The 15,544-nt window shown below is 29.8% G+C and overlaps 1 protein-coding gene across 2 annotated transcripts in view; it reads left to right on the top strand.

The window, feature by feature from the left end:
• The window catches only part of LOC127700969 (general transcription factor 3C polypeptide 1-like), a 315,269-nt gene that overhangs the window by 69,530 nt on the left and 230,195 nt on the right, over positions 1-15,544 (top strand). For both annotated transcript variants that reach the window (XM_052204733.1, XM_052204726.1), the window contains exons 35-37: positions 499-1,164; positions 4,720-4,836; positions 5,845-5,907. In XM_052204733.1, the coding sequence (XP_052060693.1) occupies positions 499-1,164; positions 4,720-4,836; positions 5,845-5,907 (846 nt within the window). The remainder of the gene's footprint in view (positions 1-498; positions 1,165-4,719; positions 4,837-5,844; positions 5,908-15,544) is intronic.

Raw genomic sequence — 15,544 nt, 5'->3', positions numbered from 1 at the left:
CAAAAAAGGGTGACAAGCCTTGCGTTTTAATTATGATCATTTGACTGTCTTTAGTGGAAAAATATTTTATCACACTTATGCAGTGGTAGACTCTATATTCATATGACAAAGACAAATCATGCTATATTTTTGCATATAGATTAATTTAAAAGTTTGGTTTTTTAATAGAAAAGTACTGTATATTTCATAATAAAAACAAAGTTTTGGGGTTTAAAGGAATAATCCTGTCTGTCCATCTGTCAGTCTGTCTGTCCCAACCAACTTCTTTTTTCATTTTTTGTTTTATTCAAATGTTGCAGAATAACTGATTATATAATGCCATAGAATTTTTTCAAATTCTTTAAAGCTCTAGATAGAAACATGTTGAATTGTGAACTTTTGCTTTTGCTTTTGAATAGGGATAACCCTATATGAAAATATCTACATACATATTGGAAAATTTTCACTGAGTCATTAGAAAAAATTAAATAGGTTGTAGCATTTTATTCCATTTTTCAGTTAGTTTTCCAGACTAGAATTCCAAGGGACATTGTCATTTTAGACCCATCTCTGAAGCAATTTAATAGAGGATTGTACCCAGTGGAGGATACAGATGATGAAACAGAACTAGGGGAGGACATGTCAGATTCATCCTCGGTCACAGAATCATTAATAAGTAAGAGGAAAGGTGGAACAGATAAAAAGGGTGGGACCAGTATTGGGAATGTCAAGTCAGTAGATCTCATTTCTAGATGTTCAATTGGGAGCCAAAGTATAATGGAATATGAGGAAGCAAAAAAAAGTGAAATAACCACTGAGCGTAGTTCTCAAGCATCAAGGGCATTAATTACTATGAAACGATCAAGGGATGAGGGTGCACATAAACTGAAAGTGTATAATGTACAGGACAATTTTGTCATCAACAGATGCCTTCTTAAAATCGGATTAGATGTTTCTGGTGATAGATCAGACCAGGAGTGTAGATTAGAACATATTCCAGTAGAGGAAGCTAACAAGTCACCTGATCTTCCCATCATTCCATCCAGTAGTATAAGTCATGGGAGACAAAGGAAAAAACTGAAGCAGAAGAAGCCAGAGGTTGATACAGGGTACCCTGATTTAACTTTATCACCAAGTAAAGTGTCTGAAGTTTTGAAAAGATTAACAAGGACATTACCATTTCAAGTATGTATAAGACACTTTACAGCAGAGACCACTTCTGTTTTAACCAATTTTCTTGCAGGTAGTAACTACATCTCATATGAAAAAAAATCTATTGAAAAGTTTAAGCTGGTTATTAGTGGAGCAGGATTTTTATGCTTACCCTTCCGCGAACACCTGAGATTAACCCAGGTTTTTGCCATGGTCTTGTCAGTTTTTCTTAGACTTGTGAGTTTTGAATGTTGCCTTGGTATATTCGACTTCTTTTTTCTCTTATAGATATTAACCAATCACTAATTGATCAACTTATTTGCTTGGGTCTTGCATAACTTAGATATTTCCCACTGACAGATATATGTTAAGAGAATATATTTAAATTTACAATTTGCAATAAATGACCGTACTAGTGTTTGTCAATAAAAAACAAGGAAGAATAAAAAATATTTATGGTTCCAAATAAGGTTCCTTGATCGTCAACATGAAACTGACATTCTATGGTTCATGGTATTTTTTCAAACTGAATTTGAATCTTGCTATCACAACTGGTTAATTTTTACACGACCGCAAAAAAATTTTGTGGTCGTATATTGGTATGACGTTGGCGTCGTCGTCGACCGGCGTCTTCGTCCGAATACACATTGGTTTTCGCACTCTAACTTTAGTTTAAGTGAATGGATCTTTTTGAAATTTTACCATAAGGTTAAATACCACAAAAGGAAGGTTGGGATTGATTTTGGGGGTTATGGTACCAACAGTTAAGGAATTAGGGGCCAAAAAGGGGCCAAAAATAAGCATTTTCTAGTTTCCAGACAATAACTGTGGAACAGTGTATGGATCTCTCTGAAATTATACTACAAGTTTCCATACCACAAAGGGATGGTTAGGATTTGCTTTGGGGGGTTATGGCTTAAACCGTTTAGGAATTAGGGGCAAAAAAGGGGGAAAAACAAGGTTGTCCTGGTTAATGGACAAATACTTTAGTACAAAACATAATTTAAAGCAGTGTAAGGGAGATAAATCAAACACATCATTGAAATTATCTCCCTTACACTGCTTTTAAATTATGTATAAAGTAATGGTTAATGAACAATAAAGATAATTTAAAACAGTGTAAGGGAGGTAATCCAAATACAACGTTTTGGTTACTTCCCTTACACTGCTTTTAAATTATGTTTAAAGAAATGCATATTTATAAAGGAAGACCAGTAAAAATATCTGCAAATGTTGCATCTTTTTTTTTACAAAAAAATCCATATGAAAGATTTGACACTATATTTTTAATTCTATTATAAAATAGATTAAGTTAGCACTATGGTAAATTTAAATGGGTAATTATGGTTGCCAACTCCATTGGAAATTTGAATTGAGATGTTGACCATATCTTGAGGGAAAGAATTTTTTGGGGGAAAAAGGGGGGGGGGGGATAAAAAGAAATTGTGGGGGGTCAATTTTTTCTCATTTCAGATTTCAGAAATTAAAAAGAATTATCTTCAAATATTATTTTTTTTTCAAATTTCAAATATTGAAAAATTTCAAGAAGTAATCTTTAATTGCACAGTATGGCGCATTAGATTTGTAAAATCTTTGATCACATTTATTTATTTGTTATGCCGAATCTAACAGTGTATTTAGATTTTTAATTTTGGGTCCAGTTTTCAAATTGGTCTACATTAAGGTCCAAAGGGTCCAAAATTAAACTTTGTTTGATTTTAGCAAAAATTGAATATATGAGGTTCTTTGATATGCTGAATCTAAACATGTATTTAGATTTTTGATTTTTGGCCCAGTTTTCAAGTTGGTCCAAATTGGGGTCCAAAATTAAACTTTGTTTGATTTCAACAAAAATTGAATATATGGGGTTCTTTGATATGCTGAATCTAACCATGTATTTAGATTTTTTATTTGTGGACCCCGTTATCAAATTGGTTCATATTGAGGTCAAAAGGGTCCAAAATTAAACTTTGTTTGATTTCATCTAAAATTGAATTATTAGGGTTCTTTGATATTCCAAATCTAACCGTGTATTTAGATTTTTAATTTTGGGTCCTGTTTTTTAAATTGGTCTACATTAAGGTCCAAAGGGTCCAAAATTAAACTTAGTTTGATTTTAACAAAAATTGAATTCTTGGGGTTCTTTGATATGCTGAATCTAAACATGTGTTTAGATTTTTGATTATGGGCCCAGTTTTCAAGTTGGTCCAAGATAGGGTCCAGTATTTAAACTTTGTTTGATTTCAACAAAAATTGAATATATGGGGTTCTTTGATATGCTGAATCTAAACATGTATTTAGATTTTTGATTATGGGCCCAGTTTTCAAGTTGGTCCAAATTGGGGTCCAAAATTAAACTTTGTTTGATTTCATCAAAAATTGAATTATTGGGGTTCTTTGATATGCCAAATCTAACCGTGTTTTTAGATTTTTAATTTGGGTCCCGTTTTTTTTAAATTGGTCTTCATTGAGGTCCAAAGGGTCCAAAATTAAACTTAGTTTGATTTTAACAAAAATTGAAATCTTGGGGTTCTTTGATATGCTGAATCTAAACATGTGTTTAGATTTTTGATTATGGGCCCAGTTTTCAAGTTGGTCCAAGTTGGGGTCCAAAATTAAACTTTTTTTGATTTCAACAAAAATTGAATATATGGGGTTCTTTGATATGCTGAATCTAACCATGAATTTAGATTTTTTATTTGTGGGCCCCGCTATCAAATTGGTTCATATTGAGGTCAAAAGGGTCCAAAATTAAACTTTGTTTGATTTCATCAAAAATTGAATTATTGGGGTTCTTGGATATCCAAATCTAACCGTGTATTTAGATTTTTAATTTTAAGTCCCGTTTTTTAAATTGGTCTACATTAAGGTCCAAAGGGTCCAAAATTAAACATAGTTTGATTTTAGCAAAAATTGAATTCTTGGGGTTCTTTGATATGCTGAATCTAAACATGTGTCTAGATTTTTGATTATGGGCCAAGTTTTCAAGTTTGTCCAAGTTGGGGTCCAAAATTAAACTTTGTTTGATTTTAACAAAAATTGAATATATGGGGTTCTTTGATATGCTGAATCTAACCATGTATTTTGATTTTGGACATTGGACCATAATAGGTAAATTAAAAAAATTCAAGTTCTTAGACCACATTCTTTCTGTGTCAGAAACCTATGCTGTGTCAAATATTTAATAACAATCCAAATTCAGAGCTGTATCAAGCTTGAATGTTGTGTCCATACTTGCCCCAACTGTTCAGGGTTCGACCTCTGCGGTCGTATCAAGCTGCGCCCCAGCGAAGCATTTTATTATATTAGGTTTATCAAGCCAGTTTGAAGATGAGGGTACATTGTTATCCTAGAGTTCATAATAAGTATTTTTACACAATGATATGGACCTTAGAATACAGAACAACCTTTAATTTGGCTGCTTTATTATTAACTGAACAAAATGTCATGCCTCAGATTTTTCATTAACTGAACAACTTTAATGCCTTCAAAATTCAGATAGTACAATGAATCTACAAATTCTTATTGCAACTGCCAGTAGAATATCTCATGTGGTCATAGATCTAATTCTAGTTCTTATTATTTTAGATGGATATTGATTCAGAATGGGAAAGCTTTGACCCTCTACATAGACAGAATATGAAACAAGTTTATGAAACTGTTGATAAACATGATGAGATAGGTATTACTGTGTATGACCTCAAGGTTAGTATTTCATAGCTCTATAGTGGTTATGGAGTAGGGACGTTCTATGTGAAAACAAATTGTAAAAGATTATGAAAATAAGATGATGGCTATCCACTAGAAACCAAAGAACAACCATATAAACAACTATAAGGCACCCTTTTCCATTCAACAATGAGCAAAACCCATTATGTAAAGTAAGCTTCAAAAGGCATTGGCATGATATAACGTTAAAAGACCAAAGGACAAGGATGAAAACAACTAAATGCACCAACAAACCTTCAACAATGAACAAAACCCATTATGTAAAGTAAGCTTTAAAAGGCATTGGTATGATATAATGTTAAAAGACCAAAGGACAAGGATGAAAACAACTAAATGCACCAACAAACCTTCAACAATGAACAAAACCCATACTGTAAAATAAGTTATAAAAAGGCCCTGGCATGATAAAACGTGAAAACAATTTAAAAGAGAAGACCAACAGCCTGATTTATGCTAAAAACAACAAATGAAGCAGATAGCAAGAAGTTTAATTGAATGTGAGAAAAGTATCTAATGTTGAATATTTTCCTGATTAGAGATAGGTTTGTATTCTACACTCTCTTAGTAGGATGGTTAGGATTTGACATCTACAATACAGAAGCTAAGAAAGTCTGAGATATTTGATAGACAGAGTAAGCCAGAAAATATTTTAATTAATATTTTAACAGTACAGTACAAATACATGGTCTTTGTTTACATTTCAGAAACAATTTAATTCTGGGTTCCCAAAAAAAAATTGTGCCAAGTATATAGCTTGTGCCAGGGAAAACGTCAAGTCAAAAAGATTACTAAAACTTCAATTTTTTTTCTTCTGAATTATTTTAGAATGACAAACCCGCATTTTTGTCTGCTTTAGTCATACACAAGCTAGATGCTTGATAAATTTTGGCAGTCATTTCAGGAAATTATGACTGTTTTAGACGACATGGTTTAATCACAGCATGATTGCAGTACACAATATCTAGGTTTTTTTTTACTTTTCAGAAAGAGTTTAATTATAGTGACCTGTTGTCTCCATGTCTAAAATGTTTAGAAGAGAGAAATATGGTAAGTTGTTTGTTTATCATTTTGTATTTTATTAATGTGATTAAATATGTTACATTGAATGGTGTTTCAATATATCAAATTTGACATTCAGTTGAGTGGAAAAAAATGTTAAAGCAGTTTGATTGGATGTCAACTGTTATGATGTCTGATTTGGAATTGTAACTTTCACTTTGATTAAACAGCAGCTGTATGACATTATTTTCATAACCTGAGGAGTTATTACAATGTACTCAAATACAGAGTGCTTTCCTAATAATTTTAATTTCTTAGGGGAAAAAAACATAGCATTCCTGATTATTTAAGTCAATTTTTCATTTTCTGTTGTACATTTCCATTAAAATTTTGTTAATGGCATCAAATATGTTATTTGTGTGAGAAAGTTTCTGTTAAGTACTGTGTTTTTTAAATATTTTTACAACTATAAATGATATAAAACTTATTTCTCTTGATTTTGTAAATTTAAAGTTTGCGACAGGCTGCTACATCAGATGTAAAACTGGTTTTGTAGGCTGGAAAAAAATTGAATCTATAATATTCAAGAGAATTTTGTGTGTGACTGTAAATATTTTTATACAGTTAGACAAAGTTGAATTGAATGTATTACATCTAAGCAGAACTATTAAACTGACAGTTTTAACAGGAAAATACTCAATGTTATGGTTTTACTTTTGAATTGTATTACTGGTGTGTACATATATAAAGGTTGCCAGTGAGATATTTAGTATAGATTTGGTTGCCTGTATGTCATATAGTAAAAAGTAAAACCATATAGAGTATTTTCGTGTTAGTTGATATGTAAACAGCTGTGGCCAGTATTCTAACACTTTATTCTTAGTATGCTAAGGTAAATTATGTTATATTGAAAATATGTATTTTACAAAGTTTGAGATGAAAGAAGCTTGCTGCAAGTGTATAACCAGCTGTGCCCAGTATTTAATAAGGACTCTTTATCCTTATTGTACTAAGATAAATTATGATATATTTAAGATATTTTTGTATTTTACAAAGTTTGAGATGAAAAAAGCTTGCTGCATATGTATGACCAGGCAGTAAATCTTGATGGTTTAAATACAGATATTTTTAGATTAGATTATTTGGCAGTGTATATTAACAGCATAGAAAAAAAGTATGTTATTCTATCAATGATCTATGACAAATTCTTATATTAAATGTAACCAATTTTTATAATTTCTTTTACCATATATGAAAACACTTTCATTTGAAGTAATTTTTATACTATTGAGTTATTCCTCTTTTGCCCAAAATTGTTGATATTTGATTTATCTGTGAAACTTATTATTATGAATGGACACACACTTCTTACACCAAGAAATTACAAAATTTATAGGAACAAAATGCATCAAACTAGTCAGATGTGTATTTATTAAAATTCAAAGTTATAATCAGTAGTGGGATGTATTTAGAAGTGATATCAGTGATTGGATAAAGGTCAATTGCTCATACATTTTCTCAGAATTGTTATTCGAAGAAAATAAAAATTTTAGAAATTGTTTAATCAGATTTATAAAGTTAATGATATATTTTTTCTAATTTTTCTCCTGTAAAGTTTATTTTGTATCATAAAAGTGTGTATGTCTCTTCTACCATAAAGTTGGTTATGCAAGTTTTAATTTGCTGTCCTATAAAAGTTTTGAGGATTCCAATTCGAATTGAAATCATTGACAGTGATCTGGATTGATCAGTTCTGTGTAATTTCCATAGAAAATACATTGAACCAGGAAGAAGTCTTAAAAGTCCGATACAAAATATATATATGATGTGTTATTGATATCGTTGTTGATCACTTTTTGGGGAAATTTTACCATACAAATGTAATTTCCAATGCTATAATCAAGTTTGTTAAAGAGTTATAATCATTTCCTATCATTGAAATAAAATCTAAAGAGAATCCACAATTTCAGAATACATCTATGTGCTAAAAAACCTTGACTCTAAATAAGCATAATATCAGTGTAAAAAAAATCTTTCTGCTAAAGACAAGTCAAAAATTATTGTCTGGAATCTGTTTCAAAAGGATACCCTTTATCTTTAAAGGTATAAAAAAGAGTGCTGTCTTTTAATATCTTTACTTAGAAACCTGGTGAATTTAAAAAAGAATAATTTCAGTATAAAAATTATTTCTCCTAAAGACAAGTCTAATTTATTGTCAGGAATCTGTTTCAAAGAATGAGCTTTAACTTTAAAGATATACAATCATTGCTGTCTAAATATTTGTACTGAGAAATCTTGTGAATTTTAAAAAAGTATAATTTCAGTATAAAAAATTATTTCTCCTAAATAAAAGTCAAAATTACTGTCAACAATCTTTTGTAAAGGATGAGCTTTATCTGTAAAGATATAAAATCATTGCTGTCTTCTAATCCCTGCAGTATGACACTATTATATTGAAAACAATGAGTTCCTTCTGGATAATTATGTTCTTTGTGATGTCTTTACATTTCAAACCTTGAAAATTCAATAAGCTTACTTATTTTATTAGTTTTTCTTTGTTTCAATATAATTAGTGCTTTTGTCCTCAGGTATTTGAGATGTCGCAAATCTTTTAACAAGGAAGTACAAAAGTTCTTGATTAACATATTTACTCTAATTTTTTGAAACGACAAATTTTTTGTATCATCTTGTAAACTTTATAAGAAATCTTGCAACTTAACTAAACAGATGGAAGTGCTGGGTAAATTCAGTGACACAGCAACCCAGCAGTATAATAAAACAAAAGAAAGGAAATCTTTGGGTCAACATGTGATCATCAATTATAGCCAATTAAAACTGAATGCCTAAGTCACTCCAGATCTAGAATGAAATATAAAATATTAGTTACAATATTATCCTTTTTTCAAGTTTGGAAAGCCTCATATTATATTGAGTAACTGATATTTTACCACATTTATATAAAAAAAAAATCATTTGTGACCCCAAAAAAATGTATATTGATTTGAGTGTTTTATTGATCCAAGATATTGTCCTTTCAAAGTTTTGAGGCTTACTGAAATATCATCAGTTCAAATTTAATACCTGTGGATCAAAACTCCTGGTTCAATGGGATAGATATCATTGAGCTAAATATTTTATCATGTCACAACGGCCTAATATGGGAATTTCCAAATGGCAATGCAAATGAAAATACTATAATATAAAATATCTGTCTCCAACAGAAAATTCTTGAATGGAAAACGACATTAAGAAACAACAACAACCACACTGAGAAGTTTCATGACTTGAATCAGGCACATTGACCTGTTGCATAGTTAAACTATTATACAGATTAGTTTAACAGTTTTGTTTATACTGATGCCTACATTTATGTGTTGACCAATTCTCCTGTAAGTTGTCAATTCTATTTATATTATTCAGGATGCTTCAACAATTTTTTTGTCACAATACTTCAAACTTTCCCGAATGAACAACTAAGAACGTAATGATGAAGCCCTAGCTTAACAAAAGACGTGATATTTGGAACATGGCTCTCTGAGTAACAAATCTGATTGAAGAATCTACGTGATGTTTTGAATAGAATACCTATGAGAACTGTTTGATATTTTTGAACTCAGTGTAAGAATGTCTGTGAAACATAGAAAGGTTTCTTAGTGGGAAGACGATAGAGACAGATAATGGTTCTATTTTTTTACTATAATAACCATCCCCTAATGAAGTAGCATGAACCAAATTGTCCAATTATGTTGTTAAGTTCATTTTTTTTTTACATATTTGTGAAGGTCAGGAAGTAATTTTATTTTGATAAATAAGAGATACTGTTTGTCTTAGATATGTATTTTTGTTTGGCTGAAATGGATAAACAGATAATCTGCTTGTTTTATACATTTTTTATATGAGCATCCTAACTAAAGTAGAAAAGAATGTTGAAAAATAGAAACAACTTAAAAAAATTATATTTATGACTTATTTTTTTTTCACCCACTGAAAAGCACAAGAGAATTTTGATTCCATCTTGATATAAAATTATTTTAGATTTAATATGTCTTCCTCTAACAGAGTTGTTGAATTATATTTTAAGTTTATCAGTCCTTGTGCCTTATCTCTAGTTATGTATAGTATAACACACCTAGACATTTGTTTTTCCTGGTCAAAATTTGCCAGTCAGGACTGACATGACTGATGAATTTCAACATCTCTGCTGTAATTTCATCTAAAGGTAGTAAACAGTGACTTTATATATTATTTTTATAGTTCATCTGGTCCATTACTTTTCCCCTAAAGCCTTACTGAACCCATTTGAATGTAACTTGGTCAGAAGGTTCCTTAGGGTTTTTGGCTTTAATTGCCATTATGGCTTTTTGAATGTTACTTTTATTTTTCCAAGATCCTGTCATTTTTCAGGTTACTTTGGTAATGAAATTTTCATTTAAAAGCTAGTAAACAATTATGTTTTTATGAGAAATTTGTTTAACATGCAATTTCTTAATTCAAGAACAGAAAGTAACCAAGGTACTAAAGTCAAATTCTGTGACACAAAAGGACAAACACTGCCAAGTTGTCTACATATTTTTTATTTCGTCTTTATCACTCTGGAAATAAACATTAAGTTGCTAATCCTTAATTTATCAATCTCTATTATCTCCAAAAATCTAATTTTGATCTGTTGATGCACTTTTCAATGTAAAAGTACATTAAAGATTTTGAAATAATGTCTTCAGTGTAACATGTTGCTAATTGCCACCTTGTAAAAAATTGTTTTCTTCAAATCACATTAAGGTATTGTATCCATAAATTTTTATTCATTTTTGATTTCAGTAAACAGATTGCAGCTGAACAATAAGGTTTTATTTTTGTCTCAGAATTCAATTAAATTTTTTTACATATTGAAAGTGTCAACCTTGCCTTTCAGTTCAGTTTTCCTTGATATTGCAATTTATTGAGAGAAAAAAACCTAAAGCTATTGATTTACAGTATTATAAATAATAGATTTGATTTAATTCTCATTATGGTAGAAGAAGTCACAATTTGCTTGTAAAATGTACAAAAAAGTAAAAAAGCATATGAAGAATTTAAAATGGATATTTAATAATAATTTCTTTACCAAAGAGTAAAAGAAACAAATATTGTGGGATTGAAACAAATCAGCACTTTTGTTGAAAATTTATTCGGTCAAAATGTTATTCTTCAAATAAAGTGTGATGAAAATGTTTCTTTCATATGAACCGTTCATTAATAACCCCAAGTTAAATTGATTCTTGTTGCTTTCCAAAGATAAAACTCTTTTTTACTATAAGTCTTTATGAAGAAACATTTCTTTTTCACATTTAGTATCAATTTGAACTTTAGTGAAATGCCATTAATTTGCAGCAATGTATCCTTTGGTAAAAGTTTTCGCGTAAAACAGAAATATTCTAAGATCGTGATCAATGAAAATTCAAAAGTAGAAAGGTTACAAGGAGAATATGGTCAAATTCAATCTGAAAATTATCAAGAATGATTTCCCTCTAGGTAACATTCCAAGATATAAAGCTTGATAATTCAAATAAAAAACATCAGTTTGTCGTAATTATATAAATTCTCTATAGTCCTGTTATTATTGGCTGAAGAAGAGTGTCTCCATCAGGGAAATTCTTTTAAAGGACACCTTCATGACAGATTTTTTTTGGAAGTCATGTAACTGAATTGAATAATCTAAGTACTCAGTTAATTCTTGAAGGTATATAATCTTTTTCTTTTGACTCCTTCATGTCTGTATTAAGTTATAAAATGCAAAGAGTGAAAGGAAATATACTTAGGTTCTGTCAGTAGTTGATTGATAACTGATGCATGAAACTGAATTCAGCCATTACTTACTTTACTTGCCTATTGTCCTGCATGCCATTGGACAAGGAAAATCTCTTGAAAAATTTAGTTGTTTGGAAATCTTTTGTTATGCCTGCAGATCTGGAGATGTTTCTGGGAACATTGGCATACAATGATGAATTACAGTACAAGTTTGTATTTCATTCCAGTTGTCTGACTTTTCAGGACTTTGAGTCTGAATTTTAATTTTGTAATCAGCATTTGTCATTTTGTTATATGCCTTTTCTCATTCAACAAATACATGATGAATTTCTCAATTTGGTTATATAACCCACACTTTTAGACCATGAATTGTTGCCAGTGTATGTCCCTCTCATGTCATTTGAATACTAAGCAGTGTATATGAAAAAATTAGGCTGCAGGTGGGAACATTAAAATTTCAAGTCTTAATGACACAACTTATATAATTCTGAAATTATTTTGATCCTGTAAAATTATTTTTCATATAATATGCACATCATTCCTTATATAAATATTAAATATCTTAATTGGAAATTTTTATAGCTATTACTATTTTAAACTTTTTGAAATTTGATTTACATAAGGAATAATTTAAGGTATTATACAAGATAATTCTGGAATCATGTGCTTTATGTGAAGTTGTAGATGGTTTATGTTAAAAGCACAGTGTAGGCACCTAATGGCATCAGTACATAGGATTGTAAACACTTTCAAGAAAACGTGCTAAAAGATAAAGAGATGAAGTTGTCATTTAGGGACCAAGCGGATTAGAAAGTTAACTTTTAGATTGTTTGGATTTTAGATGTAAGAACAATACAATATCTTTTGTGAGGTCTTTAAATGTCTGCAAAAACAAAAAATAAGCAAGTAGAGTCTTGACTCCGGCATGTTGTTTTTTTTTAGACAAAACAACCTAGATCAACTTCACTAATTGTCTATAACTAAATAGTAGGAAAACATGGAAGTGACTAAGTCACATTTTTTGGTGTTGTTCAATTTGCTCAGTATTTTTTTTTTCTATGTGGTGTTTTGTGTACTGTTGTTTGTCTGTTTGTCTGTTGGTCTTTTTCTGTTTTAGCCATGGTGTTGTCAGTTTATTTTTGACTTATGAGTTTGAATGTCCCTTTGGTATCTTTCATCTCTCTTTTATACTATACAGCTTCACAAATGTTAGAAATATGGAAATGTCCCTCAGAAAAAAATTGTAATAATAATATCCACAAAGAAAAGACTTGTAAACAGCATACCATGGTCCATGATTTCAAATTAAACCTTTGCCATAACTACCATTAAATAACAAAAAATATAGGTGTACAAGATTTACCTAGAAAATTTCAGATATTTAAAGCACTAGTTTGATAATGAAGTAATTTATACTTAGACATGATTATGTCTGAAATTAGAATAATTTTATTCTAGATATTATGTAAACAGGGATGATTGGGAGATGTTTATTACCATAAACATTTGGTGATGAATCAGTCAACAGATCAGAAATGTCCTCTTTTTGGCTTCTTCAAGAATTCAAGTGGGTGGACATTAAACTGAAAATGATATTTTGAGGCAGAGATTTAATGAAGTTGTGAAAAACGAGGAAAATAAAATGATCAAATGTACAAAGTTATTTATTTGTAGTAAGAAAAGACATACATATGCTTCATTTATCTGTAAAAGATAAAAGATAATATATAAGCATTACTGAAGGAAAATTTTTGAACATATCTAGTTTTACTTATATTATGTCAATAACTTTTATATAACAAAGCCAAAAAAAAATCTTCCACAATTATTTTCAGAAGATATTAAATAACAGAAATCTAGATTGTCTAGCAGACATTATTATATTACTTTTTTTGTAGTAAACAGAGAACAAATTTCCATAAAAACTTAAGAGAGCAATGACTTTATATGATAAATCCAATCATATTTTAGTATATAGTTAGGCCAAAAAAAATATGCTTGATTCCTGTCTCCTGGTAGAAAAAATAGGATTGGTAGGTAGGTTAAACTATTTCATATAAAAAAAATATTTTACATAGACTATATAGGGAAGAGTTCTAGACTTCAAAGATGCTTAACCAAAAATCTGGTCTTTAATGGTGCTTATCCAAAAATATGTAAGAGTACTAGGCATGAACATTTAGGGTACAAATGTAGGGAGGCAGAAAACAGAACTATATTTTTTTTAGTTCAACATTGTTCCCTCAAATTTTTAAATTGTTATAGTATAATTTTTTTAATTTCTTTTTCTATAATATTAAATAAGATTTTGTGAAGACACTTCATCAGATATTTGACATATATTTTAGTAAATTGTTGGGATTCTTAAATCGAAAGACACTTCCTTACAGATATTTGTCCTTTATTTGTATGGACTACTTGATTCTTAAAAAAAATACTATATATGGTAAAAGTATGCTCATTTTTATCTCACTTTTATCTAGAAATTGACCAGTTTGTGAGCAAATGTTAGATAATGTGTACCATGAATTAAAATGTGAAAATAGGTGTGAACATACAGCTTATTCTTTTACTTTTGCAATCCTATATAATCCTTTTATGTCTTTATTTCTTTTTTCTTTGTATGATATCATAGAAAATCAAGACCTAGTTGAAGAAAAAAGTTCACTCACACAGTGTTATTGCATGCAAGCTTCTTTCAATCTTAAAAAAAAATCTAATTACAAAACAGTCTTATCTAATAAAACATTAATTGAGAAGAAGGTCATCAGAGAGATTTATATTGTATCACAGTGATTGAATTTTTGAAATTATGACATAAAATGAGTCCCTTTGTGCAAAGATGTTTGCCATTTTTGTTTGATGATGCTGACGAGCTAATTACCTGATTAAACTTGAAGTGGCTTTGATGGTCATTTGGGGGAATCATATCTACTTGACCTGGCTGCAACAAAAGAAGAGTTAGGTCCATAAAAAGAAAAGTATGTATGTACAATTAAAGAGTCTATACCACTTTATGACATATAAGAAATACCACAAAAACAGAATTAAACGAAAAATGATAAATTTGACTGCTTTTACTGAAAGAAGAGTTGTTCATCTTGATTTAGTGATTAACTGTAGAATAAGTATGAAAATTATAACTTTAGTTCATGTATAGCTTTTTGTAAACAATAAATTTGGTGTGAAAGTTGATGTCTACAATTATAGATTTATAAGAGCATTTTGGAAAAAAAAAAACAGTAAAAATAAACATGCCAACAACAATGCAATTCACAAGAAAAAAACTATCTCCCTGAACAAAAACCAAATATTTTCAAGAATATTTTAGGTTAGATTTTACAATTTTTGAGTGGGACATTAGTTTGGTTGTGTAAAATGTAAAAGAAAAGCATTGCACAATTTTCACAGTTCATTGAAACATGATAGTGTAAGACAAGCATGGTGCTCTTTTGATACCTACTCTGGTTTTTTGTGTGTTTTCATTAATTTACATGTAATTTCAATTCTTGCATATATTCTTAATTGGTAATTTTTTTTCTTTTTATTTTAGCATCAGTATGGTATTGTGTCATATAGCACAAACATGTCATCTGTAAAATAGAGTTATTACAAAACGGTAAGTTTATCACTATTTACATTGAAAAAATTCTTATCCGAATCTGAAGCTTATGAAGGTCAAGTTCACCTACTATAGTTTGACATGATGCATCAACTAACAAAAGATCATTCCTGTATGGTTTGTAGTTGCTAAGTTTGGGATGCAATACTTAGCTCAAATGGGGAAACAAATGTATTAATGGACAAACTGACAAAGCTGCCTTAATAGAATTCTTTTTTTCACCCAAGCATGATCTATGGTCCAACAGTGTAAGTTTAGACACATCCGTTATTGTTG

This window comes from Mytilus californianus, unplaced genomic scaffold (genome assembly GCF_021869535.1).
Source record: "Mytilus californianus isolate M0D057914Y unplaced genomic scaffold, xbMytCali1.0.p SCAF_1, whole genome shotgun sequence".
Taxonomy (NCBI): domain Eukaryota; kingdom Metazoa; phylum Mollusca; class Bivalvia; order Mytilida; family Mytilidae; genus Mytilus; species Mytilus californianus.
The sequence above is the reverse complement of the archived record's forward strand: the minus strand, read 5'-3'. Positions and strand labels throughout refer to the sequence as shown.